General features: G+C 49.5%; 3 protein-coding genes across 4 annotated transcripts in view; 2 read left to right on the top strand and 1 right to left on the bottom strand.

Moving 5' to 3' along the window:
• Window positions 1-1,165, top strand: part of SHMT1 (serine hydroxymethyltransferase 1) — a 29,181-nt gene extending 28,016 nt beyond the window's left edge. The window contains exon 12 of the mRNA XM_075560980.1: window positions 96-1,165. Coding sequence (XP_075417095.1) covers window positions 96-268 — 173 coding nt within the window. The 3' untranslated portion in view covers window positions 269-1,165. The remainder of the gene's footprint in view (window positions 1-95) is intronic.
• SMCR8 (SMCR8-C9orf72 complex subunit) lies at window positions 1,052-12,483 on the bottom strand. 2 transcript variants are annotated; one of them, XM_075560979.1, is made up of 3 exons: window positions 9,647-12,483; window positions 5,044-5,460; window positions 1,052-3,336 (listed from the first exon to the last, which is right to left on the bottom strand). In XM_075560979.1, the coding sequence occupies exons 1-3, from the start codon at window positions 12,007-12,009 to the stop codon at window positions 3,309-3,311; spliced, it is 2,808 nt and encodes a 935-aa protein (XP_075417094.1). In that variant the 5' UTR covers window positions 12,010-12,483; the 3' UTR covers window positions 1,052-3,308. The 2 variants fall into 2 exon arrangements, with proteins under 2 accessions (XP_075417094.1, XP_075417093.1); XM_075560978.1 differs by having other exon boundaries at window positions 1,052-5,460.
• Window positions 12,484-12,567: 84 nt separating this feature from the next.
• Window positions 12,568-25,880, top strand: part of TOP3A (DNA topoisomerase III alpha) — a 41,892-nt gene continuing 28,579 nt past the window's right edge. The window contains exon 1 of the mRNA XM_075560976.1: window positions 12,568-12,973. Coding sequence (XP_075417091.1) covers window positions 12,794-12,973 — 180 coding nt within the window. The 5' untranslated portion in view covers window positions 12,568-12,793. The remainder of the gene's footprint in view (window positions 12,974-25,880) is intronic.

Genomic DNA, 25,880 nt, shown 5'->3' with positions numbered 1-25,880 from the left:
GCGTCCAAGCACGGTGCTAGTCTTCTGCCCCCCGGGCTGTGGCCGCAGGGAAGCACAGCTGCCAGCCCAGGTGCCTTTGTGTCTCTCCAATACAGGAATAGAGCTGACGCTGCAGATTCAGAAAGCTGTGGGCGCCAAAGCCACCCTGAAGGAATTCCGGGAGAAGCTGGCGGGCGACGAGCAGCACCAGCGAGCCATCAGTGCCCTCCGGAAGGACGTGGAGAGCTTTGCTGCCCTTTTCCCTCTGCCCGGCCTGCCTGACTCCTAAAGGGGCTGCGGGCTCCGGGTCACCCACCCCGAGTGCAGCAGAGCCGGGAGGGTGGGCACCAAGGAGCCAGAGAACTGCCCCAGCAGGAACCTTGCTAGTCTGTATCCTTGGAGCGGGCTCGCTTCTGAGACCTCTTCAGGTAGCTTCTTCACAAATCAGGGTGGGTGTAACAACTATTCTGGGACACTAATTCTGGGGCATGTTATTAAGGGGCTTAAATTTAGATGGCAATCTCACACAGCTATACCCCCCCCCCCTTAGTCCTGGAACACAGGAAATACTGTGAAGCCACTTGGCCTTCATTCCCTTGGACTTGCATGGACATAGGTGTCAGGCAAAGCTTTCAGACTCACCCTTCTGCCAGTTACTGGGCTTTCCCTGGACTTGCTGTGGCAGATCACACTAGCCAAGGAGGCAAGCTGGTCAGAGCTGCCCATTCTCACTGTTCTGGTCCCCTGACAGGGTTACCAAAGGAAAGCAAGACCTGGAGCCCTCTAACAAAAGAAGGGAGTTCTGTGCTGTGCACACTCTGAACCAGAGCCCTAAGTTAGACAAGCCATGCAAGGTGCACCCCCAAAGGCGGTGCGACAACAGCCCGTGATCTTCGCCCTCCACATCCAACAAGGCCTGGGAGCAGAGTGGCCAAGTACCTCAGGAGCATCCTCTCCCACCCCAGGCAGGCATCTTAGCAGCAGTGAGAGCTAGCTCCCTCCTGTGGTCAGTCAGGAAACCAACCATCGCCTCCTCGCCTTCCCATGGAAACGTGATCTCTCACAAAACTGAGGTCAAAACATGGGTGGCCATAAGTTTTTAATCACTGAATGTCTACAGGAATGATAGCTTTAAAAAATACAACCAGTTTTTTATATTTCAAAAATAGCTGAACTCAAATAAATTAATTTTTCCAAAAGTACAGTTCTTATACTATTTGGCATTTACTCTGGTTAAACTTTTGTCCAGCGATACCTACAAAATGGAACCACACTTCAGGTGAACAATTCCCACGGGCCACTTTGTGAGAACTTGCTGCCGCTGGCATGGTGAGGCAGTCACAACAGGACAGAAACATGCAGTGCAGTGATAAGATCGCTTTCTAAAAAAGTCACAAGACACGACTTCATCCCAGACTGTTTTTCACCGTGACCTTAAGTTAGCATTGCCTCCATTCAGCCTGCATGTCTACCCATGTGGGTCAGAGGCCTGCCCTTGAGCCCTGCCTCCCCAGAGTCACCTTGCAGCAAGACCCAGCCGATGGTGGGTGGTTCTCACTCTGGTGGGGGCAGGGCAGGGCAGATGCTGCAGTCACCAGGATGTCCCAGGCTCCAGATCTCAGCCTGCGAAGTAGGCACTGTTATGCTGCCAGAACATCACCATTGAGGGTCTTGACTAGGCCCCAGCTGAGGGCATGTGGCCAGGAGCCCCTACTGCACAGGGCAGAGTGCATGCCCTTCATAGTGGGCACATGGCCAGAGCCCATGCCTCCAGGTGGGCTTGCTGCCCAGTTCCAACACTTCCCACTTGTCTGCCTTCCTGTGGCTTCATCCAACCTGATAAAGCCAGGAAGGGTAGGGGTGGCAGGTGAGCTCAAAAGGGAGGGCCCAGAAGAGCCCTCAGATTTGGTCCCTTTATATTACAATTGGGAGGAGGCGGCAGACCATTTGGCTGGTGTCCTTGAGGGAGGACCTATCAGGTTGCTCCAGACGAAGGCTAGGCACACCCACCATGAATTCTCCATTCTCTGAAGCTGAGCCATTTGCCTTGCAGACAGCGCCGCGAGAGGCTAGCTGGGCATGCCGCACTGGGCCTGGGGAACGTGGGCAGTCTACATACAAGATGTCCAGCGAGCAGAGTTTTCTGCCTTGAGCCACACTGTGGAAGCCACAGCAGTCCCAACAGTGGCTGGGAAGGCACATCCCTGAGCCTCTTGGGCTTGGACAGAAGACAGGGATTGAACCAGCAACGCTTTGGGCAAAGCCACTGGTCTGAAACAAATGCCAGGAAGGGTAGGGGTGGCAGGTGAGCTACAGTGGGCCATCCCCTCTGTGCTGCCACCCGCATCCTAGGTTACAGAAAGGTCTCAACTTCTAAAATCCCCCATCTCCACCATGGGAGCAGAGGCTTCCAGGAAAATAGGTGTGAGACAGGAGCTCAGGCTAGGGTTACCTATCACACAGGTTCGATGGCGATAATGGAGCTTCTAAAACCATGAGGGCCTCCTTGCTAGTTGATCGGTCTCCTCTTCCCATGGACAACTCGTCGAAGAGGGTGGGCAGGAGGCGGGGAACGGCTTCTAAGTGAAGTTGAAATAACCCTCAGACAAGCACAGGGCTTCAGTGCCTGGCCTTGAACATGATAGCAGTGACTCAAGAAGTCATGAGTGGCAGGCACTGTTGTTTATTTTCTGAAACGTTTTTTTAGATGCTTTATTATGACTTATTAACCTATTACTAAAGGAAAAACCACCAGTGGAAATTCTGGGAAAGATCAGCCCCATTGCATAGGTCTCCCCACTGCTGAGTTTTATATGCACAACTTTCCTAGTCATCTGAGTGGCGCCGGGCTGGGGGGAAGCAGAGCTGCGAGGCTTTGAACGCCTCTGCCTGAACCAGGCCTTGGATCAGCACCCCTTTATGAACTAGGTCTCTGGCATCCAGCCGTTCTTTGAAACTGCCACACCCAAAAGGTACTTTTTTAACCAACGCGAAATCCTGCAGATCAGCTACTGTTCAGTGTTCAGTGATAAGAACAACTCAGGTGAGATACAACTCATGCGCTTTGCCCCTCTGTGCACAGGAAAGCAACTCTGTTCACCCTGACTGGTTTTGACTGAGTGCTGTCAACCTTGTGAATTAGCCTCAGGTCTCTGGGCTAACGGCCTTCAAAGCAGTTGTCCGCAGAGATCACTGCAGGGCACGGCTTCACTTCAGCATCGGCCAGACGCGGATTCGATGCCTGTGCGTTTCTCAGTGAGTAGCCGCTGAGTGCAGGCGTCCACGTTGCTGCAGGCTTGGGGACAAAACAGCGGTGGGAATGCCAGTGGTCAGGTTCCTGTCGCTCGGACTCCAGACCTTCAAAATAAAACAGTGCACTGCCATGCCCCCAGCTGCCTAAGACAGCTGTTCACTACCCAGTTAGGAAATGAAGCAGCACTTAACTACCAGGGAGGGAGCATGGTGACAAGGGAAGGAGACGGCAGAGCTGGCCGCAAACAGCGGACACTTCACAGCGAGACATGGCGGCCACCCGGCTGGGAAAACACAGGGGAATGGGTACAAAGGAAGTGATGCAGTGTGAGGGTCTGGGTGGCAGCCTCCTTCAGAGCCACCGCCCTGGGAGGGAGGAGGGGCTGCTGGCTGGACACCCACAGTGCTTCTGTGCAGACACTGTGGGACCGAGGGTGGCAAGCAGGCCCTGGCTAGGTACAGCATCCCTCGGTGACCTCAGAGGTAGGCCAGCGTCAACAGCAGGAACCAAGTGACACTGCAGGCAGTGCTCCGTAAATGCACATGTCCACGTGGCCAGGAACAGCCACTGCAGCCGATTCAGGCCCAGCCATCACCTTTTTCATGGAACAAACTAAGAAGCAGCAGTAAGGCCTTTAGTTTCCCCCAATTACGGAAAAGCCCCGTTTTTAAAAAATGCTCTAAAACCGCAGTTATAGGAACCCCTCCCTTGACAGGCATGGTGTTGATCCTGCAAGGAGCCACTGGGAGGAGGGAGGGCTGCAGGTCATGGCCAAGGTGGGTGAGCGGGAAGAGTGGGTGGGCTTTTATCAGTGGCAAAATGCCTTCTGTGAAGATGGGACTAGGTGGGGAAGGGCAGTGGCGGCAGAGAAGGGAGCCTGGCTTCTACAGGAAATCTCTCCCACCATCACTGCTGGGTGGACTAACACCCCATTAGCCAGGGGGGCAAAATGCTGTCAGACCCCGTGCGAGGTAGTACTGTGGTTGCAAGATGAACGGACTGGAGTGTGCGTGAGGGGAGGGGTGGCCGGGGTGGGGGTCGGGGGCTGATTTTGAATATTTCTGCAGACCTTTTCTGAAAGGAAAGCGACAGCTCCCTGTGGCGGAAAAGACTGGTGGGTGCAGCACACCAGGATGAAAGGACAGCGGGGACAGCTGCAGGCACCCCTGTGCTGCCTGGCCCCTGGGTGCTTTGCCTCTCAGAGCACTGCCTCTTCCATCAGGACCCAGCAGCTCAGCCCCTGCCATCGTGTTTGCCAACCAGTTTACCGGCATCTCTCTGAGGGAGGAAGCCCACAGACAATGCAGCTGGGGGCAAGCTCACCCATCCTCACTTGTTCAGGCGTTCCAGCTGGGTGTGAATGAGGCCGTGTGTTCTGTGGTTCCGACCTCCCCTGCTCATTCTGACACCCCTGTGTCAGCAGGTGCTGACCATGACGGAGCTTCTCCATCAAGGCTCTGGTCTCCCATCCCTTGCCCACCCACCTGAGGGATTGCTGACTCTTCTTCCCTGGTATCAGTTCTCAGGAAGCCAAGAGCCACCCCCAATCTTGTAGCTGCTACTGCCTTTCCAGACACCTTCCGAGAGAACCAGGCTCTCCTCTCTGCCCTTGGACATCCTTCCAGCTTCCCAGAATGAGTCACAGTGGTCCACTTGATTTCCTTCCCGCTCATGCCACCAGAAGTCTATCAGCAATCAAGCTCAGGTAACTTCTTGGTCAGGCCAACCTCTCCGCCCTGAGTCACAGGTCTTGGTCACAAGGCTGGGACCAATCTCAGATTTTATACAAAAAGCTGGGGACATAGTCAAACCTGAGCATGGGGTGGCCACTCCCCGGAGACTCCTGTATGTACTGCAGCTTCAGCAGCTCAGCTAAGTACTGAACCACCTTGACATCCTCATTCACCAGGCCCAGATTCAGCTTTAGGAAGCTCATCTGGCGACTGGCCACCAGTTCCTGTGTCTCCCGGTCCTGGGCAGGCAGATGCAGGTGGTGGCAAAAGGTGTAGAGGAAGGCCTTGGAGCAGAGCTGGGTGAGCATGCTCTGGACATGCATGTAGTAGGTGCTACCCCGCTTGATCTGGGTGCGATGGTCAGCCAGCCGGGGCACAAGGGTACCTCTGTACAGGGGGCAGCGCAGGGTCTTGTTGTCCAGATCCAAGATGCTCGTGTAGCGACTATAGCGGCTCAGGGCCTGCAGGGTACCAGCACTGGCAGGGGAGGCCACTCTGAAACAGACAAGCACAGGTCAGCAGGAAGTGAAGGGCAGGGGGACAGAGGCAGAGCCAACTCTACCCACCAGCACTTGCTGACTTTCTGGAAGACAAATCCGATTACCGTGCTCTTCAGATAGCTCCAAACATTTAAGCAGAGCCCGCACGCGCTTCCTGGACTGACTCCTGGCCACGTCTGAGGCCTCATTCATGGGCTCCCTACATGGGCTGCACTTTCTGTAGGGTCTCAAACCACAGAGCTGTTTACCCTGCCTAGAATCACCCTTTGTGCTTCCTTTACTCCAGTTGGTCACTGAGAACTTTTCCTAGCCTTCCTGCATCCTGCACCCTGGAATAAATGTCGCCTATGCGCAAGCCTCTTCTTTGCTGTGTGACTTTGGCAACATTGCGAGCCTCTTAGAGACTCATCTACAGGATGGATGCTAACAGTACCTACACCATATGAGGTTGCTAAGGGGATTGAATGAGTTGTACTCACAGTGGTGCCTGGGCCCTTGTTGTCAGGTGCCGAGTCTGTTCGGACCCACAGTAACCCGATGCGCAACAGAACGAAACACTGCCCAGTCCTGCGCCATCCTCACCATTGCCCTCATGTTTGAGCCCATTGCTGCAGCTAGTGTTAACCACCTTGTCAAAGGCCTTCCTCTTTTTTGCTGTTCCTCTACTTTAGCAAGCATGATGTCCTTTCCAAGGACTGATCTCTGCTGGTAACATGTGCCAAGTATGTGAGACGAAGTCTCGCCATCCTTGCCTCTAAGGCAGTGGTTTTCAACCTTCCTACTGCCACGACCTTTTAGTACAGTTCCTCATGTTGTGGTGACCCCCCCCCCAACCATAAAATTATTTTTCTTGCTACTTCATCAGTCATTTTGCTACTGTTAGGAATCAGGCAACCCTTGTGAAAAGGTTGTTCGACCCCCAAAGGGGTCGCAACCCACAGCTTGAGAACTGCTGTTCTAAGGAGCTTTCAAGCTGTACTTCCTGGCTCTCACTAGGAGCTACGTGCTAGCCCCGGTTATCATTGCTATTACTTACAGCCTGACACTTACCAGGGTACTTCTCAAAGCTAGCGTCAGGTCTGCCTGGGTCGGATGCCCCCACTGCCCATGAAGAAAGTCTAAGTGGTCAGCCTTACTACGCTGCTTCGTAAACTGCCTCCTCTGGACCAGTTTTCCCAAGGCTGGCATGACTCTAGAGCAGCAGTTTGCAACCTGTGAGTTGTGAGCCCTTTGGGGGTCAAACGACCCTTTCACAGGGGTTGCCCGATTCATAATAGCAAAATGACAGTGATGAAGTAGCAACAAAAATAATTTTATGGTTGGGAGGTCACCACCACATGAGGACCTGTATGAAAGGGTCACAACATTAGGAAGGTTGAGAACCACTGCTACAGAGTCTGAGAAAGTCAGATGATCAGACTGTATAACACACCTCTGAAATCTGGGGCTTATATTAAAACTAAGGTTCTTTTTTTTTTTAATCTGACAGTAACTTGGGGCCAACATTTTTCCACTTTTGAGTTTTGTTATCTTTTCATATACCTCACAAGTATTAATCGCCTGTGAATGGAATGAAAACAAGCCTGGAATTCTTGTCCTAAACGAGATGTTTGGTTGGGAGGAGACCTGCCCGCAGGGTTCCGACGGGATGGAAACATGGCCAAGGTGGAATGGAGAAAGCAGAAAGTCCTCCAGACTCAGGCAAGAGCCAGCTCAGGGTCCCAGAGGTGGGAGACGAAGAATGCAGAGGCTGACTGGGGTCACAGCAGTGCAGACCCTAATGGGATGCCTGAAGGTGGCCACAGCTCTGTGCTGGCAGCAACTGTATGACTTGGCACCTTCTTCTGCACCATGCACCTGAGCCCTCTCACCTCCAGGCAGTGCGTACTGTCTGTCAGCTCCACTCTCAGAGCCATTTACAAACTCTGGCGAATGTGGGAATAAGTGACTTGACTGACATTTGCACAGTAGCCCAGGAGCAGCCCAGGGCTGGCACTCGCCCCACCTCCCAAGTCTGCCATACTGCCAAGGACATAAATCTTATAGTGACCTCCATTGCTCACCTTCCCCCAGTTCTCTGGCAGGGGACCTGTATCAAAGGGCACTTTCCACTCCTCTGGGCCTCTCAGCTGATCCTTAGTGACATGTTCCCCAGGGACCGCTGCCCCGTCACCCCCATGCCATCCCCAGTTACTAACATTGGTGCACACTCGGGTTTGAAAGGAGAGTTTGACAGGAGAAACAATTACTCCCCAATTTGGCATTCTTTGAAAAGATCTCAAGTTAGTCTCAGTTTTTTTGGTGGGGAGTGTCATTGTTTAAAGAGTCTGTTTTCTGGGCTGCTCTTTAGTCTGGCTGGTGAGAAATCCCACTAGTTAGTTGGGATCAAACGCGAGAGGCCCTTGGACAGACTTAATCACGGGGTAGGTCTTATTAGCTCCAGCTGCAGCTGCGGAACCCTCCTCCCGAGAGTTGCCCAACTCCACGTTCCACAGCCATGACACAGCTGTGGCTGGGATCGGGCTGACTCCGAAGACCGTGCTCCTCCTACCACCTTGTTGCCATGACCGACTCACCTTGTCATTCTTGCACTGGGCACAGGGCCTGGCACTCAGCACACCTCCGTAAATATTTGGCAAATGATCACTCTGATCCAAGCCGCTTACTTCCTAAGGAGGAAACTAAGGCCTAGAAAGCTGAAACCCAAGCCCACCCCATGAACGAACTGTCGTTAAGAGGCAGGATCGGAACGTACCCTCTCTGCTCCCTCAGGACTACCCCAGGGTAAAACCTAGCACAACAAGGGCTAGAGAAAGCTCTGCGGGACTTCCCTAACAGGGAATGATTATCTCATTACTCCTGAAAAATTCAAAGAATTTCTAATTGCATCTGGAAAATTTCACTACACCCCCTGGTTGCGTAGTGGTTGCGCAGTGGGCTGCTAACTGAAGTCAGCAGTTCTAAGCCACCAGTTGCTCCGAGGGAGAAAGAGAGGGCTTTCTACTCCTATAAAGTTACAATCTCGGAAACTCACAGGGGCCGTTTGAGTTCTGCCCTGTACTATAGGGTCACTATGGGTCAGAATCGATTTGATGGCAGTGAGTTTGGTTTGAGGTATAGAACACGGGAAAGACAGGCAGTCAAGAGGGACATTGATTTTATCAACAAGGAGCGCAGAGCTCTGAGAAGGAACGTGACTTGTCTGGCAGTGACTGAAGGCAGCAGAGCGTATGTCCAGGGAGAGCCCTTCGCCACTACCACGCCTCACAGTGACCCTATAGGGCCACGTACAACTGCTCCCTCGTGTTTCTGAGACATAATCTGCACAGAAGCCGGCAGCCTCATGTTTCTCCCACAGAGCAGCTGGTACATTGAATCAACGACCTCGTGGTTAGTAGGCCAGTGCCTAACGCACAGCGCCACCCAGGCTCCTTTTTAAGAGCCCCTTCTAAAAAAAAACAAACAAACAAATCCCCTGCTATTGAGTCCATTCCAACTACATAGGGTTTCCAAGACCAGCGCCAACTGGTAGATTTAAATCACCGACCTTGCCATCAGCAAACCCCCCCCCCCCACAGGTCTGTGAATGCCCCTTAGCAACACTTAATTCAGTAAGTCGTATTTGCAAAGAGGAAACTCCTAAAGCAGAAGTGCACAGCCCAGGGAAACGAAATCTAAAGTACTCAAAGGGTAAGAAGGGTCTGATTATTCCATTTCCTCATGCAGACAAGCTCCTCGAGCAAACAGAACAGGAAGAACTTCGCCCATCTCAACCTCTGAGGACATCGTTTCTCAGTCACTGACAGGAAGGACTCGAAGTCTTATAGTCCAGTTATTCTCAAAATGTGCTGTACCCAGAAGAAGTTCATGCCTTTCCCCACCCTAACTGATTCAGTCTCTAGGAATGGTGCCTGGAGTCTGTGACACTAAAAATTCTCCAAGTAATTCTGACACAACAGAGTTGCAAATCACTTAGAAAGGCCCGTCAAACACTGAAGTCAAAGGGCAGGGAAGGGGAATGATTTGCCAAAAGTACATTAACACAGTGAGCTGGTGAAGGAAACCATCTAGAAGCCACGGGTCCCTGAATCTGGATCTACGTCACACAAAGAGATGTGCATTTGAGGTCTCCCTCATCTCTAACTGGACAGGGCCCTTCCCCATCCCCTGTGCCCAGTTACCTCTGCAGGCCAATTAGCTTCCACTTCTGAAAATCGGTAATGTGCAAAGGGGAGGAGACCCAGTGCTTCACAGGCTTGGCATAGCGGCCATAGTTGGGGACAAAGATGGACAGTGCTGTCACAAGCTTTCTGACGATGGTCTCATCCTCTCCCAGGACCACAAGTGTCCTCCCGCTGAGCAGGGAGTAGATGGCTGGGTGGGCAAAGGGGTACTGGCGGATGAATTTTAAGGCATTCTGGCCAGCCCTCTTTTTGTGTCTCTCAGAAGAGAAGCCGGTGGGATGTGCAGAGGAAGGAGTCCTATGTGAGCTGGTAGAGGCCACACTGCTAACGTAGCTGGTAGAATCTGAATAGTTGTCCAGGCTGGTCTTACTGGCATCCCGGCTAGCCAGCGGGCAGCTAGGGTCCAGTTCATAAGGGGGAAAGCTTTCAGAACTGTTATCGCGGGAAGCAGGGTTGACGTTTTCCACTGTAAAGTCCACATGGAAACCTGGGTCTTTCTGCCTGTAGCGTTGCGGGGGGATGCTCACCACGCTATCATCATCAGAGAGCTTGAGGGCTGAAGTGGGAAGTGGCACAAGCAAACTGTCAGTCTCCTTCCCAATACAGCAAGAGGAGTCGGCGTGTGGCGTGTTTTCTAAGCTGCCCTCCTCTGCCTCCCCCAGACCAGGAGGGCTAGTGCTTGCCTCGAAGTGGATGGCTCCCTCACTGTCATCTGCACACGATTCCTCTTCATTAATGGCACTTGGGTAGCTGGCCTTAAAGTCTTCAGGGATGAGAGCCTCAGAGGGGCAGGTGCTGAGGACTTCGATACTGTCCTCGCTGATGGTCCTGTGGCTAACTGCCTTGCTCCGGACCACCTGGGGGCTCAGTGGGGCTGTGAGGCTAGCCTGGCTGTCAGACTTGGGAAGCACAGACGTGGACTTCTCAGTTCCGAGGACCTCAATGCTTTCACCACTGCTGATACTCCCTTTCATGTCCATATCCAGATAGTCCAAGTTCTCCTGGGGGTCAAAACTGCTCGCTTCTGCCACCTCCACTTCCTTGTACTCATTTCCAAGTTCCTGCTCCATCTTGATCGGCACAGACTCCACACTTGATTTGTAAGAACCAACACTGATTAACACTTTGGGAATCAGACATTCTTCCAGAGACCTGGAAGGGGGCCTGTCTTGACTAGGCTCAAGGGGTACACCACTACCTTCTTTCTCTACCACCCTGTCGGCAACCTCCACAAAATCTTCAAAGAGGAAATTTGTGATGTGCTGTTGCTGTAGCAGGACTCTGTCGATCTGGCTGGTCAAGAGGTAGCACAGGTCTCCTCTGAACATGTGCTCAATGTGGCTGAGCTGAGCCAGCGTCTGGGTGAAGTACTCAGTGTCGCAGAGCTCTTCCAAGGTCTTCAGCTTCTTGTCAAAACACTTGGTGGACTTTGCTTTGATGAGTTTGGGAGTGTAGTCTGGTCTGCTAGCGTACACTTCTGTGTCCACAGACTCGTCAGGGTCAGAGGTAGTAGATGCCTGTCCAGCCTGATCCTTGGAGGAGCCCTCTGCCTCCCCAGCACTCAAATCAGACCCCTTCAACTTCCGATAGGGGTATGAACGAATCTGCTTCAGCAGGTCCTGATGTTCAATGATGGACTTCTCCACACTGGCCAGTTCATTGGCTTTCTCAATCGCCTGAGAGGAATAAAAGCCTTTGTCATTAGCTTTCTTCTGGATCTCAGTCTCTGTGTGCAGCACTGTCCTGGTGTAATCCAAGTCTCGCAGCTTTTTTTCAAGCTCTCCAGCAAATGCTTTCCTATTACCTGTCTTCAAGCACTCAGAAGCTTTGGAAAATTCAGCCGACAGCTCCTGGAACTGCTGCATGATTTTGTGCTGGTCTGCCGAGATATAAGCCATGCAAAAGGGCCGCACGAAGCCACGGGCCTCCAGGTCATAGAGGGTAAGGTGGTGCACGTATGCAAAGGCTCCCTCCTTGGAGTCTCCTAGCACCACCTTGGAGTCCTCCACAAAATTCAGCTTGGGATAGGCTGAGCCAGGGGGGTGGCCCACGAAAGAGGCCTGATAATCCACAGACATGATCCGCAGGGAAAAATAATTGAGATCAAAAGTGCCAAACACTTTGGTGTCATTGGGGATAGTCAGCAAGGGTTGAGGTCCCACCTGTTCGGAGAACTCAGAAATGAGGATGAAGTCCCGGGAGAACTTGGCCCCGGACAGTTTGGACCACGGGTTGGCTCCCTGGCTGGCGAAGGGGAACAGCGGCACCGAGTACTCCTCGGGCAGGGCCGGCTCATTGTAAGGCTCCTCCTCGTACTCGTCCTCTTTGGTGAAGGCCACCACGTCAGGGGCGCTGATCATATTTCCAGATGTGTGAGGAGAACATGGAGAGGGGCTGGAAAAGAAGGTAGTAATCGACGCGGGGAAGCCGGGCCTCTGGAGGAGGAAGCTAAGTCCCGGTGGTCTCGTCTGAGCGCCGAGGAAACCTAGGCTGCCCCGGCACACTCGAGGACACAAACTCCCCCAGACATGTCGCTCCTCCGGAGCCCTCGGCGGCCTGAGGTACCCCAAGGTCTGTCAGGCTCCGGAACCCACGGAAGGTGGTCGGTCCACCTCGCAGGCGCCAAGCACCTGCAGCGAGGTCACCGGCACTGCTCTGGCCTCCACCGCGCCGCTAACCGCTCAGCCCCGCACGGGTGCCTAGGGTCGGACTACGAGCCGTCGCCGGTCTCAGTCAAGCGACTGCCGCCCTCCCAACCAGACAGCAGAAACCGTTGCGGCTCCGGGGACGCCACAGTCGGGGTGCCAGCTACCGCGGCGCCGCCATCTTGGCGTCACGTGACCCGCGGTGTTGGCGCCGCGTGACCCGGAAGCGTTCGCGTGGACTTCCGGGTACTAGCGGAAAAGCGGGTGCGAGCGCGCGGCAGGGGGCGGGGCCGCGGAGCGCTGACTTCGAGGGACGGAGCCGGCTCGCTGGCCAGACTGCCGCGCGGGACGGCGCGCGCGTGAGGAGGTGCCCTGGTCCCGCGGGCTGGCGACGAGGCAGCCGGGACTCGAGGGCTCGGGAGCCGCTCATCCCACCCCCCCTCTCAGCGAGCGGCGCGCGGGCCTCGGCCAGCTCCCGTAGCATGTTCGGGGCCCAGGGATGAATTTCCAGGCTGCCCGCTGCGCGCGTTGGCAGCTGCCACGACCTGGAGCCCGCGCGTTGACCCGCGCCGCTTTGGAAATGGCCTTCCGAGGGGCGCGGAGAGTCCTGTGTGTGGCCGAGAAAAACGACGCTGCCAAGGGCATCGCCGATCTGCTCTCCAACAGTCGGATGAGGCGGGTAAGAGGGCGCGTTTGCGATTCCCGCGCCGCGGAGCCCGACCCGCCGAGCCGCACCCGGCTTTCACTTCGGGCCCCCCCTCTCCCCCCACCCCCCGGCCTAGGCTGGTGCGGTGGCCTCCAGGCTGGTTCCCCAGGCAGCAAGCTCGCCCCGGACTACAGTCATTTTGAATGTAGCTGGGACTTGTCGCTTACTTCGTGTAAGCTCTGCTCGACCGTGCCGCCCCCCCACCCCCCCACTCCCGGAGCAACGCTTCCCTAACTTCGTTTGCTTCTCAGGCTCTCCGCGGGCACTGGCTCCTAAATGAGGGTTGGGAACTCCTGACCAAACGCCTCTAACTTGGGCTTTAAGGCCAAGTTTAAGTGATCTTTCCCCAACTGACCCAGCCCGCGCCCTGCAGCGCACTGACAGGGCAGCGCTGTCGAGTTTGGGGGATCCATCAGCAAGGACTCCTTCCAGAGACAGGCACAAGACAAAGGTGTGTTGTAGACGCACCCAAAGCAGGAAGGAGGGAACACAAGAAAAGGCTCGTAAAGGGATGGAACCGGGACCTTACTTTCTCAGAGAACGAAAGTAGAATGGTCTTTTGAAGAATTACTAAGAGCAACTCTAGATCTCTGAGCCCCTGGACCGCTATGTTCAGGGCAGGGAGAGTGGGCGCTTGAACCAAGTGGGTGTGAGTGCCAGCTAAGAGCTTCACCTCTCTCCAGCCTAGCATCTCCATGACCTGCCCCAAGGATGTCAACTTCTTGGGCGCTTCTGCTCTTAACTAACTTCCTATCCTTCAGGGCTTGCTGAAAATGTATCTATCTTAGGAAACCCTTCAACCCTTCCTTCCCGCCCTGGTTGTTAAGGAGGGGCCTTCTGTGATGTGCTGCGAGGCATCCTGTCCTTCCTGGGGGCACCTTCTCATTTCAGTTCCATAACGCACTGGGCCTGTTTGATGCCTTTTACCACGCCTGCTTAGATTAAGAGTCCCGGAAGGCAGGGACTTTGACTTTTGTTATTGTTGTTGCTTATTGCTGTACTTCCAGTTCCAACACAGGCACCCTGGTGGCATAGTGGTTACATGTTGGTCTGCTAATGCTAAGGTCAGCTGATTGAAACCACCAGCTGCTTCACAAGAGAAAAATAGGCTTTCTATTCCTGTAAAGAGTTTCAGAAACCCACATTGTGTGTGTGTGTGTTTGTGTGTGTGTGTAAAGGGGAGCTGATATCAAGGAGTTCAAGAAGGAAGAGAATGCTTTCAAACTTGGTAGCAATTGTAGAATACTGTTTGATGTGATTGAACTGTGGAATGATAGGCTATCTGTATTAACTCCCAATAAAATGGTTTTGAAAGAAAAAAAGAGAGAAATCCACAGTTGTCACCAGGGGTCAGAATCAGCTCAATGGCTGTGAATTTGTTTTGAGTACCTAATACACTGTCTGGAAAACAGGGGACTCACTCAACTATTTGTTGAATGATGGTTTGAGCAGAGGCCATTACCAAGCACTGGGAAATGCCTGGATTGAATCAGTCTGAATTGTTCACAACCAGTGAGGATGCAATGCATGGGAGGGCGGGGACAGTGAGATAAGAGAGGCAGTCAAGGCAGGTCATGAGGGCTATTCTTAAGTGTTGTGGAGCAGTGTACGTTCAGTGGGGAAAATTGTAAAATTTACATAATGAAATATACTATTTTATCCATTTTAAAGTTTACAGTTCAGTGGTACACAGTACATTCATAATCCGTTCCCTCACCATCACCACTCGTTCCAGAAGATTTTTGTCAGTCATGGATGTACAGGTCTCTGGGTGTCATTGAGTGATTTTCTCATCCCTGTAAAAAGAAACCAATCCATCACTAAATTATAAAATTTAGGAGAAGGAAATCAATTGATAGACGTATGAGTTTGTTTTTGGATTCTAGTCCACTGACATGTATGCTTATCCTTAAAATAGGATTGCATTGATGGATTACAGTAGCTTTTTGTAGTAAGATTTGTAACCAGGACAGTCTTCTCTTTCTTCATAACTGCAGTTTTGGCTATTCGAGGGTCCTTGTCATTCTATGAACTTTGAAACCCACTTTTCTGTTCCTGACAAAAAGACTAGTAGTTTTGATAGAGAGTCTTGAATCTCTAGCCAGGGGTCCTCAAACTTTTTAAAGAGAGGCCACTGTCCCTCAGACTCATTGGAGGGCCAGACTATAGTTTTAAAAACGACTATGAACAAATTCCTGTGCACACTGCACATTACCTTATTTTGAAGTAAAAAAACAAACGGGGCAAAAACACCCGGCGGGCCCGAAAAATGTCCTTGATGGGCTGCATGTGGCCCGCAGGTCGTAGTTTGAGGACCCCTACTAGGTCATCTGGAAAACATGGCCATCTTATTGGTATTACATCTTACGATTTGCATCTTTTGTAGTTTCCAAGTGCAGTCTTTGTACATCCTTGGTTGATTGTATTCTGAAGTATTCTATTTATGCTGCTGTTAGAAATGAAATTGTTTTTAAGGTTCTCATTTCAGACCGTTCACTGGTGGTGGAGGAAGTGGTGGTTGTTGTGCTGTTGAGGTGGCTCTAAATGATAAGCACCCTCTGTGCAAGCGAAGAGCTACTCAGTCCTGCGCCATGCTGTGTTGGGGTCCATTGCTGCAGCCACTGTGTCAGTTCATCTCGTTGAGGATCTTCTTCCACTTTACCAAGCATGATAGCCTTCCCCGGGCACTGGCCCCTCCTGAGCATCCACATATGTGAGACAAAGTCTCATCATCCTTGCTTCTAATTGTATTTGTTCATGTTTTGTTGGGCAGCCCACAGTATGTCAACTGGTCCTCACCAACACCATGATTTAGAGACATCAATTCTTTGGTCTTTCTTATTTATTTTCCAGCTTTTGCATGCATATTATGTGATTGAAAATATCATGGCTTGTGGCAGGTGTACCTTAGTCTACAAAGTGACATCTCTGCCCTTTAACACTTTAAAGAGGTCCCGTGCAACAGATTTACTCAGTGCAATATGTTGACTGATTCTGTGACTGCTGCATTCCCAGGCGCTGCTTGTGGAGCCAAGTTAAATGAAACCCTTGACAATGTCTACCTTTGCTCTGTTTCTCATGAGGATTGGGGTTTCCTTTACATTGAGTCATGATCCATATTGGAGGATCGCCAACAAGTGGTCAAGTCCCCCTCACTCCCAGTAAGCACTGTGTGTTACCTGCATCTGTTGCTCCATTCGTGATGCCATGCTCTTCTTTATATGGGCCAGCTTCTCACATGATTTGCTGAGCATATGATTCAGTATATCTGGTGAAAGGACGCACACTGCTCCGAATTTCAAACCAGGCTGTATTCCCTTGTTCTGTTTGAGCAGTTGTCTCTTGGCCTATGTGCAGGCCCCACACGAGCACAATTATGTGCTCTAGAACTTCTGTCTGTTCTCATGTTGTCCGTGTTTGTTGTAACCCAGAGTTGAATGCCTTGGCAGAGGCAATAAAGCACAAATTAGCACCCTTCTGGTACTCTCAGCTTTCAGCCACGATCCAGCTGATGTCAGGAGTGACGTCAGCCGCATTTGTTCCACACCCGATTCTGAATCTGGCTTGTGTTTCTGGCAGCATGCTGTTTTAGCCGTTTTAAATTATCTTCAGCAAAAGCCCTAGTAGCTCTACTTTTACTTATCCTTGTATACCTCGATGATTGAAGGAAAGTCATCAAATGCTAAAAGGTAGATGCCCCCCCTGTTTTGTTTTAAACGGCAGTGCTTATTGTGAAGATTAAAGTATAAAGTAAGTCATCTCTCCCCCACTCCAGTAACACATGCTCTCCAGGACTCTCACATATATACAGCTCCTTTCATGGTTTGATTTTTATGCTCGCAAGTGGAAGTTTTTGAATGGTCTAGTATAAATCCAGTGGCAACAAGTTGATCAATTTCTAAAGGAATACTTAGAATTTGGGCGAGGAATTTTGCGTGTTATGTTGTGTTGTTAAGTTTGAAACCGCCAGCTGTACCTTGAGGGAAAGAAGAGACTTCCTACTCCTGTAAAGAGCGTCTCAGAAACCCACTAGGGCGGCTCTGCCCTCTCCTGTAGGGCACTATGAGTCAAAATCGAATTATGACATGAGTTGTGTTTTTAAAATGGTGATTAGAACTGCAGACGCCACTTTCTTGATCAATACTTTCAGGTCTTTCTCTTCTTCAGGCAACACGCCTCAGCTGTAAATTGGGACCTGTCGTTGTAGTGCAGCATAGAAATTGCCCCACTTCTCAAGGAATAAGAATTGGGATTGGCCCAAAGCTGGTTTATATGAGGTGGAGATCAGTCGTAACACCAATCCAACTTCATCACCACTGCTTATACAAGCCATTCCTTGACCGCCATGCCCTGTTTCAGTACTCCATTGCACTGGCCATGTAGACAGTTACATGTTTGTTTTGGAAGTAACAGACTACAGCTCAGGACTAGAATCACTTGGAAGTAACAATGTCAACTTGGGAGCAGGGTCAGGAAGCACATGATCAAGATTGTCTTCAGTAGGATAAGGCTTCCAACCAGGACAGTTCTCTCATGGCTTCTCTGCTGTTGTCAGGCCTCTCCACTACTGACTGGCCCAGCTCATGGCCACTTTAACAGCCGCTCAGCTCTTAGTTGCTTTCTGTCACCAATTCTCTCTTCTGCTGACTGAAAGCCACTGATAACCAAGTCATAGCCACGATAGCAGCTGTGCAAGCTGCCTCAACCTTGCAGGCCTTCAGAGGCCTCCACCACTGCCAGCATGGCCCCGCTGGGCCTCATCACCTGCTGGGGCAGTTCCCAGCCCCTCCTCATCTTGAGTGCTACAGCCTTTGACTGTTTAATGCTTCCAAGAGGGTCTCTGCACAGGCCCCCTGGGTCCCAACCACTCTCCTCTAGACTCTCTTTGATTTTGAGGTTCTTACCTCTCGCCTAGAAAACCTGTGTGGGTAACAGCTTATGGAAGCAAGTTCCTTGATGATTCCATGGTATGGACCTCCCAACAACATCATGAGCCTCAATGGATTACACGTCACTGAATCCTGTGTGGTGATTTTACACACCACCTTTGACTAGTGAACCGACCAGTCCCTACAAGTGGGCAAAGTAGACCAGTCATGGAGCAAACTGTTGTTTTTTGGCAGAATTAAAAACTGAGGGCCAGGAAGGCCATATATAAGAGAACCCATTGCACTGCTGTGCTTTCCCCCCAGCCACGCACCCAGTGCACCTGCACATCATGCTCTCTCCCCTTGGTCGGTGGGACTCACAGGACGTTTCTAGGGAAATATTTTAAGTCCACAAGACTATTGGTAGAATAGTATGTAAGGCCGGGTTGACTAGAGAAACAAATTCAGTGACACTCATATATGCAAGAGAGAGCTTTATATCAAGAAGTAATTATATATTAAGAAAACATACCCTGGGAGGGAGGGAGGGAAAAAGAACTGATACCAAGGACTCAAATGGAAAGTAAATGTTTAGAAAATGATGATGGCAACATATGTACAAATATGCTCAATACAATTGATATATAGATTGTTATAAGAGCCCCAATAAAATGTTTTTTTTTAACTTACCTATATACTCCAGTAAAAGCCAACCTGAATATCAGCCGCGGAACCTAATTTTACCACAAAAACTGCATTTTAAATGTGCTGGAAAACTTGATTTATACACAAGTATATATAGTAATGTTCTCCTTAAATTCTAAAAAAAAAGAAAACATCCCAGCCCTGTCCAACTCAAGTCCATAAGTCCCTCTTCAGACTCACACAGCCACATGCAGTGATGTAGAATGCAGGAAGATCACGGGCCGGTGCATGCAAAGTCACGTGGATGCAAGGTGGTGGGAGTTTGGCAGGGCTCCAGCGGCTCCCAGGGTGTCCAGCAAGCAGGAGGCGAAGGAGAGAGAGGAAGGTTCCCAGAGCCCTCCTTAGGTGAAGGCCATACCCCCAAGGGGGCAGCATCAGGTTATGACCTGATTGACAGGTTGGATGTCACTCATACACTTTGTGATATATCTGCAAGTTGACATAAAATTATCTAACTATTACAAATAGGCCTTGGGAGAGCCCTGGCCCTGGAGTGAACATGCATATTAATAGAATATGAGTGTGGTGGTTTTCAAAACATGAAGCCACTTAGGCTGGACCGTGAAGAGCTTGAATTTGTAGAACTCCAGCTGTTGTGACCAGAGTATGTCTATCTCTTTATATCTCGGGGTTCTTGTACGATTGATTGTATGTGGGTGGACTCTATTGCTTTCTTAAGAGAAAGTATATAAAAACATTGATTATGCCATTTCTTTTCTCTATTACTAAAAGGATTTAAGTAACAGTTGAGTTTGTGGGGAGTTTTTCTTACCTGGGCCACGTTAGACTAGCAGGATTCTAGGTTGTCATTGTTCCCCCCCCCCCTCCCTCAAATAAGACATTTTATTTGTCGCCATTACAAGTCGGGATTTTAAACAGGTCCCTGAACTGGTGGCTCATAGTCGTCATCAGCTGGTTCCACTTCAGCACCTGCCTCATCTCCAGTTTTCACAGAACTACACCTTCAACCAGGAAGCTGCATGAGTTTTTCCCACTTTAACTTTTTTGATGAACACGTCAGGGAGAAGATAAATAGATCGGCAAATCTTTTCTATACCCTTCCCAATGCTGTGTGGGACCAATTTATTGACCACTTCTTTCAAGTCATTTGTCTGTACCTCTCGGATCATAATTTTCAGCATTTTCTTTCGGGTTTGGCGGTCCTGCTGGTGCTGAGCACAAGTGGTCTTCCAAATTTGATCGCTGCATTTTTGTTTTGTTTTTTAGTAAAACCAACACAGAAGAGATGAAGCAGATTGCCATTGGTCATAATGACATCCACGGGAGCTTCAACCATGGGTCTGCCATTTTTGACCCTGGAGCACATTTCGTCATGAGTAAGCCGTGCCACAGAAGTTGGCAGGGCAGTTTTTACCCTGAATGCCCTCAATAATTAGCTTGAATTTTCTAAGTGCAACTTCATCGTTCTGTAGGTCAGCAAGGCTCACTTCAAAAACTCAACCCTTGAGGCCATCAGGTGCAATTTTGGTTCCTTGAGCCCTCGTGACTACTATTTTTCCAATGTTATGTTAGACATAGCTGGTGCTTTCACATCATACCAATCTTTCTTAGAAAATAAGTCTTGTTAAAGAGCCCCCAATAAAATGATCTTTTGATAACAAAAGAAAATGAATCAACCACTTTCTTCTTAGCTAGCTCCTGTTTGGCCACCTTGGTAAGGTGCTTGTTCTTGCCAATCGCCGTGGTGCCACGCAGAGAACCACAAAGGGTCATCATTGTTCTTCATTGCCATCAACTTGCCTGACAAGTGTACTTGGCGAGTTCTCTAAGGAAACAACACCAGTAACGTGCAAGTCTCTATTAAAAAAAACTTCATATCAAGTTCATTTCAAGGCCATGGGTCTGAGGCTAGCTGAAACCCTCTTTAGACTCATTCGTCTGCCAGTGGGTAAAGTAGGGAGGTAAAGTGGGGAGATGGGAATCACACGCCGATGGGGTCAGAGTCTCATGGATCCTAGGTCCACAGTAACATGGTGCGGCGCCACAGCCCCCATGGTCGCCAGGCCACATGGGCTGCCAAGCCCAGAACCAGATGTACGAAACAGGCAAGCAGGATGGTGAAGAAGCATGAGAGAAGTTCTAAGAGGCAGTGTCTCTCTTATTAAAAATCCTCACCCCTAAGAAGCTGCATCAAGGTGTGTACGTTGACATAAAATCTAACCATCCCAGACCACCCCTTGTCACCTTGATACCTTGGCACAGTTCTTTAACCACTTATAATCTCCAAACAAAGCCAGTAATCATTCTCGCACCTAAGAGGGTACAACTAACAGGAAGCACAATTAAAAACACACCAGCCCTATATATATCTTCTATATGTGAACAAAACAAAAACACTTCATGCCTAGCATTGCTTTCTGTGAACAGTCACCTACAGCTGAATCCTATAATTCCATCAACCTCTTCACCAGATGCATTAGGAAAAGTGAACTATTCCATGAATATCCTCCCTTGAAAGTTTATAAGCCAACCACTTTGTGCCTTTATCTCCCCCCCTTTTTGGGTATCCAATTTCTAACTTGTCCATTCCTATTAACCCACTACTCTTGAGACAAAAATGTTCTATGATGTGAAGAATTGTCATTTCAGTTAGAACTTTGTCCACATCCATAAGCAGTCAAAGCTAGAGCGAACCACCCATCAAAACTGCAAGTAAGATGTTCCAACTTACAAGGTCAAATATCGTTGCTTTCATTCAGTCAGGTCCTGGTCAACCCAGTCATAACCATTCTAAACTAGGTCAGCTTGGCATCCACCAGCCTATGGTCGTCCTGCTTTGTTTTTCTGCTTCCCGCAACTGACCCACGGACTTGAACCATACTGGACCACCCACCTCTGCAACTGTATGGGCCATTTCCTGATTTAAATCTATACATAGGGATACCTCACTTGTCGAACTCAATTCATTCCAAATTCATGTTAAAACACCAAAAGTTGGAGGACTGGCCATATTTTTCCTGTAATGAACACCAAGTAATTGGCTCTTAGCCCTAAAATATTAGCCTCTTTCATCACTTCATTTTTTCCAAAAACTGTTGATCGTGTCAATTTATCGATGTATTCAGCTGCCAAGTCAGACAGGCAGCAGTCTGATTCAGATCTCACAGTGCATTTTTCTGTAACACCGTGGTTCTCACCATTCTCTTAGCTTGATTGCTGGTGTCTCTTTCTTTGGAGCCGTGGTTATGATACTTTATGCAAATAAAGTGGGGGAAAGCACCGTGACGATTGATTGAAGGCACTGACAACAGCACTGTGTTGTGTGAGCCAGAGCCCCACTGGGACGGAAACGTCACCCTGTGTGACGGGTGGCTCACTCTCCGTCTGTACAAGGTTTTCAAGTCGGGTGTTTGGTTCGACTTTGGAGCAAAGTTACGAACACCGAGCAGCTTTTTTTGAACTTTGCTGTTCGAGTATTGGAATGTTTGAGCTTGGAGCCGTTCGACTGTTGTAAGTTTGTAAGTAGGTTGTTGAATAAACAGAATGAGCGGAGACTGAGTCCAGCTTAAGGAGGCTTATTGGGTTCAAACCCAGACTCAGCGCTGAGGGACCACACCAGACTGTCGAGTATTGAGTGTGGACCCCGAGCTTCAACCTGACACAAGCTATAAATAGGCATAGCACACAGGTGTCTTTGATTTAAAAAGACAAACTGCATTAACTTTAGTTAGCAGTTTTTTCCAAAAAGCTGCTTGTACCTATATGTGGTTTTTCTGAAAGCTACAGTGTACAAAAGTGGAATATTTTGCAATGAGGCTGACATTGACGCAAGCTTGGGCACATCCTTTCGTCTACTATTTTTATTTCAGACCCAGACTCAACTGTCTTATCACAGACAACCAAGGTATCGCTGTATGTCCATGTACAGCCTCCTCTCCAACCTTTTCACAAATGTGGACACCAGCCATCCCTCTTACTACGCCATCCACGTCTCCTCTAGTTGTGATCTTCTTGTGATGTCCCCAGAGACCCCACAGGCCTTAAACTTGCAGTTAATGGATGTCACTCAGGATGGAGCGGGGTCCAGCTCATGATAAGGAAGCACACAGGCACACTCTGGTTGGTGCCCCAAAGAAGAGAGCGCAGCCACCCTTCCTCAGAGCTGGACTGTCCTGGCAGCTCCTTTTGGCTAGGCAAGCAAGCAGGTCCTGCTCTCTGCCATATCTCCCTACTCAGCCATTCTAGGCCTCCTCTCCAGCCTCCTGCCCAGATACCACCCACCCCCAGCACATGCCTTTGCTTGGGCCTCCGCTTTGGTCTCCTTAGGGCCACCACCAACTCTGCCTCCAGACCCCTTTCAGGCCTGTTGCTGGGGCCTCTGCCAAAAGGCTTCTTCCTGGCCAAGTTACTACCTTTGACCCACATTACAAATCTTGTAAGGGTCCCTGGGCCTCCCATTCTCTGTGTCTCTCTTCTTTGCCCCTTCTATGTGCTTCCTGTCTGAAAAACCTGTGTCCCCTGACTACATACACACAAACTCCTAATCAGTTACAAAACAGCCTTTCCACCAGTGCCAGAAATTGAGTGATCCCCTCGCAAACTAACCAATCCCCGTTTTTGTTTTTTTTTTGCGGAGTAGTCTAGTACCTTCATTTGCATAACACACTGACCAATCCACGGGGGGGGGGGCAGGGGGGGGGGAGACGGGCCTTTGTCTACTCCTGTAAGGGTTACAGTCTCGGAAACTCACAGGGCAGTTCTACCTTGTCCTCTAGGGTCCCTGTGCATCAGCATTGATTCGATGGCAGTGAGTTTGGTTTGCGTCTTGTGTGGACCAATCTATGCAAAGTGCATCCTAGTCGTAGGACAGCCAAGGACCAGACAAAAAATACCAAATCAGGTTTTACCGCTTCCCCAGAGGAGGTCAGTCAACTTGTACAGGAGTAATAAACCCTCTGGGATAGGAAACTAGGGCAAAGGCACTCCTCAGGGCTTAGGATAGAAATCACTTTTATTACGAGACATTGTATTCGTGTTGTGTTTGTGTTTAGTTGATGATTCTGTGTTGGGGTGTCCAAAGGAAGTCTCTACCTGCCTCACGGTGGGTGTGATAGAGAAGGTGAGTGTGTGCGCAGTTTACTGCTGTTTGTGTAAGACAGTCAAGGGAGGGCAGGGTTGGCTAGTACTGTTGAGGATCAGATGGTACAAGAGTGGGTAATGCCCCCTGTGCCCAGTAAGTGGCGTTTCAAGAAGTATAGGTGCGGCAGGCTGAGTGGCACAGTTGATGTCTCTCATTGAGTGGGACAAGAAAACAAAAACAAAATGAGATGTGGGAGGAACCCAGGGCAAAAAAAGAAAATAACAAAATCAGTGAGGAGGGCAAGCAATCAAAAAAGTTTTAATAACTGGAAAGAAAAGATAAGAAGGGAGGAGAAAAGAGAAAGAAAGAAAATACAATAAGTAAGACCAGGGAGAAGGGGAAAGAAGAGAATTTAAAAAGAAGTCACTGCCATGGACTCAATTCTAACTCATAGTGATGCTAGAACAGAAAAGAACTGTCTTGGGTAGGGAAGGAGGGGACAAAAGGGGAGCGGATATCAAGGAGTTCAAGAAGAAAGAAAATGTATTGAAAATGATGATGGCAGCAATTGTACAACTAGATCTAATGGACCGTTGTATTATAATTATATATGTAACAAAAATAAAATGTTTGTTTTTAAAGAATAGAACTGCCCTCATCAGTTTCCCAGACTAAATCTTTATGGGAGCAGAAAGCCTCTTAATTCTCCTGTGGGGTGGCTGATAGGTTCGAACACCTGGCCTTGGGGTTAACTGCTCAGTATATAACCAACTACAAAAGAAGAAGAAAAAGGAAAAAAACACACACAAAAAAAGGGGGGGGGGAACGATCAAAAAGAAACTGGGAAAGCAATTTAAAAGACCAGCAGAGATCAAAGAACAAAAAATCATATCATTGACTGCACACCTCCATGATAGGATCGCTGAAGACAAATGGGTGCATAAGCAAATGTGGTGAAGAAAGCTGATGGTGCCCGGCTATCAAAAGAGATAGTGTCTGGGGTCTTAAAGGCTTGAAGGTGAACAAGCGGCCATCTAGCTCAGAAGCAAATAAGCCCACATGGAAGAAGCACACCGGCCAGTGCGATCACGAGGTGCCCAAGGGACCAGGTATAAGGCATCATGCAAAAAAAAAAAAAGATATAAGTGTGTGTATGCATGTGTATATATGTGTATATGTATATATGTATGTATATATATGTATATATATATATCATATTAAATGAAGGAAGTGCAGAGTGGAGACCCAAGGCCCAAGTGTCGACCAATGGAGATCCCCTCATACAGGGGTTTAGGAGAGGAGATGGGTTAATTAGGGTGTGAGGTAGTATCGATGAAGAACACAGCTTTCCCCCGGATCCTGGATGCTTCCTCCCCCCAACTACCATGATCCGAATTCTACCTTGCAGGGCTGGATAGGACAGAGGCTGTACACTGGTGCATATGAGGGTTGGAGGTACAGGGAATCCAGAGTGGATGATACCTTCAGGACCAAGGGTGTGAGGGACGATGCTGGGAGAGTGGAGGGTGAGTGGGTTGGAAAGGGGGAACTGATTACAAGGATCCACATGTGACCTCTTCCCTGGGAGAGGGACAGCAGAGAAGGGGGGAAGGGAGACTCCGGATAGGGCAAGATATGACAAAACAACGATGTATAAATTACCAAGGGCATATGAGGGAGGGGGGAATGGGGAGGGAGGGGGGGGGGAAGAGGACCTGATGCAAGGGGCTTAAGTGGAGAGCAAATGCCTTGAGAATGATTGGGGCAGGGAATGTATGGATGTGCTTTATACAATTGATGTATGTATATGTATGGATTGTGGTAAGAGTTGTATGAGTCCCTAATAAAATGTAAAAGAAGAAAAGAGAAAAAAATGATTAGGGCAAAGACTGTACAGATGTGCTTTATACAATTGATGTATGTATATGTATGAACTGTGACAAGAATTGTATGAGCCCCAATAAATTGTTAAAATTAAAAAAAAAAAAAGAAAATGATTAGGGCAAAGAATGTACAGATGTGCTTTATACAATTGATGTATGTATATGTATGGATTGTGATAAGAGTTGTATGAGCCCCTAATAAAACGTTTAAAATAAAAAAAAACAGAACCTGAATGAAATAAAAGACAGAATTTCATATTTTTGATAATATAAAAAAAAAAAAGACCAGCAGAGAAAGGATACAAACACAAGGCGGGGCTAAGGGGGATGGTAAATAAAGGAGAAGGCTGGGGCATGGCAAGACCCAGAGGAGAAAGCTGTAG

The sequence above is a fragment of the Tenrec ecaudatus genome, chromosome 10 (genome assembly GCF_050624435.1).
Source record: "Tenrec ecaudatus isolate mTenEca1 chromosome 10, mTenEca1.hap1, whole genome shotgun sequence".
In the NCBI taxonomy this organism is placed as follows: domain Eukaryota; kingdom Metazoa; phylum Chordata; class Mammalia; order Afrosoricida; family Tenrecidae; genus Tenrec; species Tenrec ecaudatus.
This window is presented reverse-complemented; position numbering and strand designations above follow the sequence as displayed.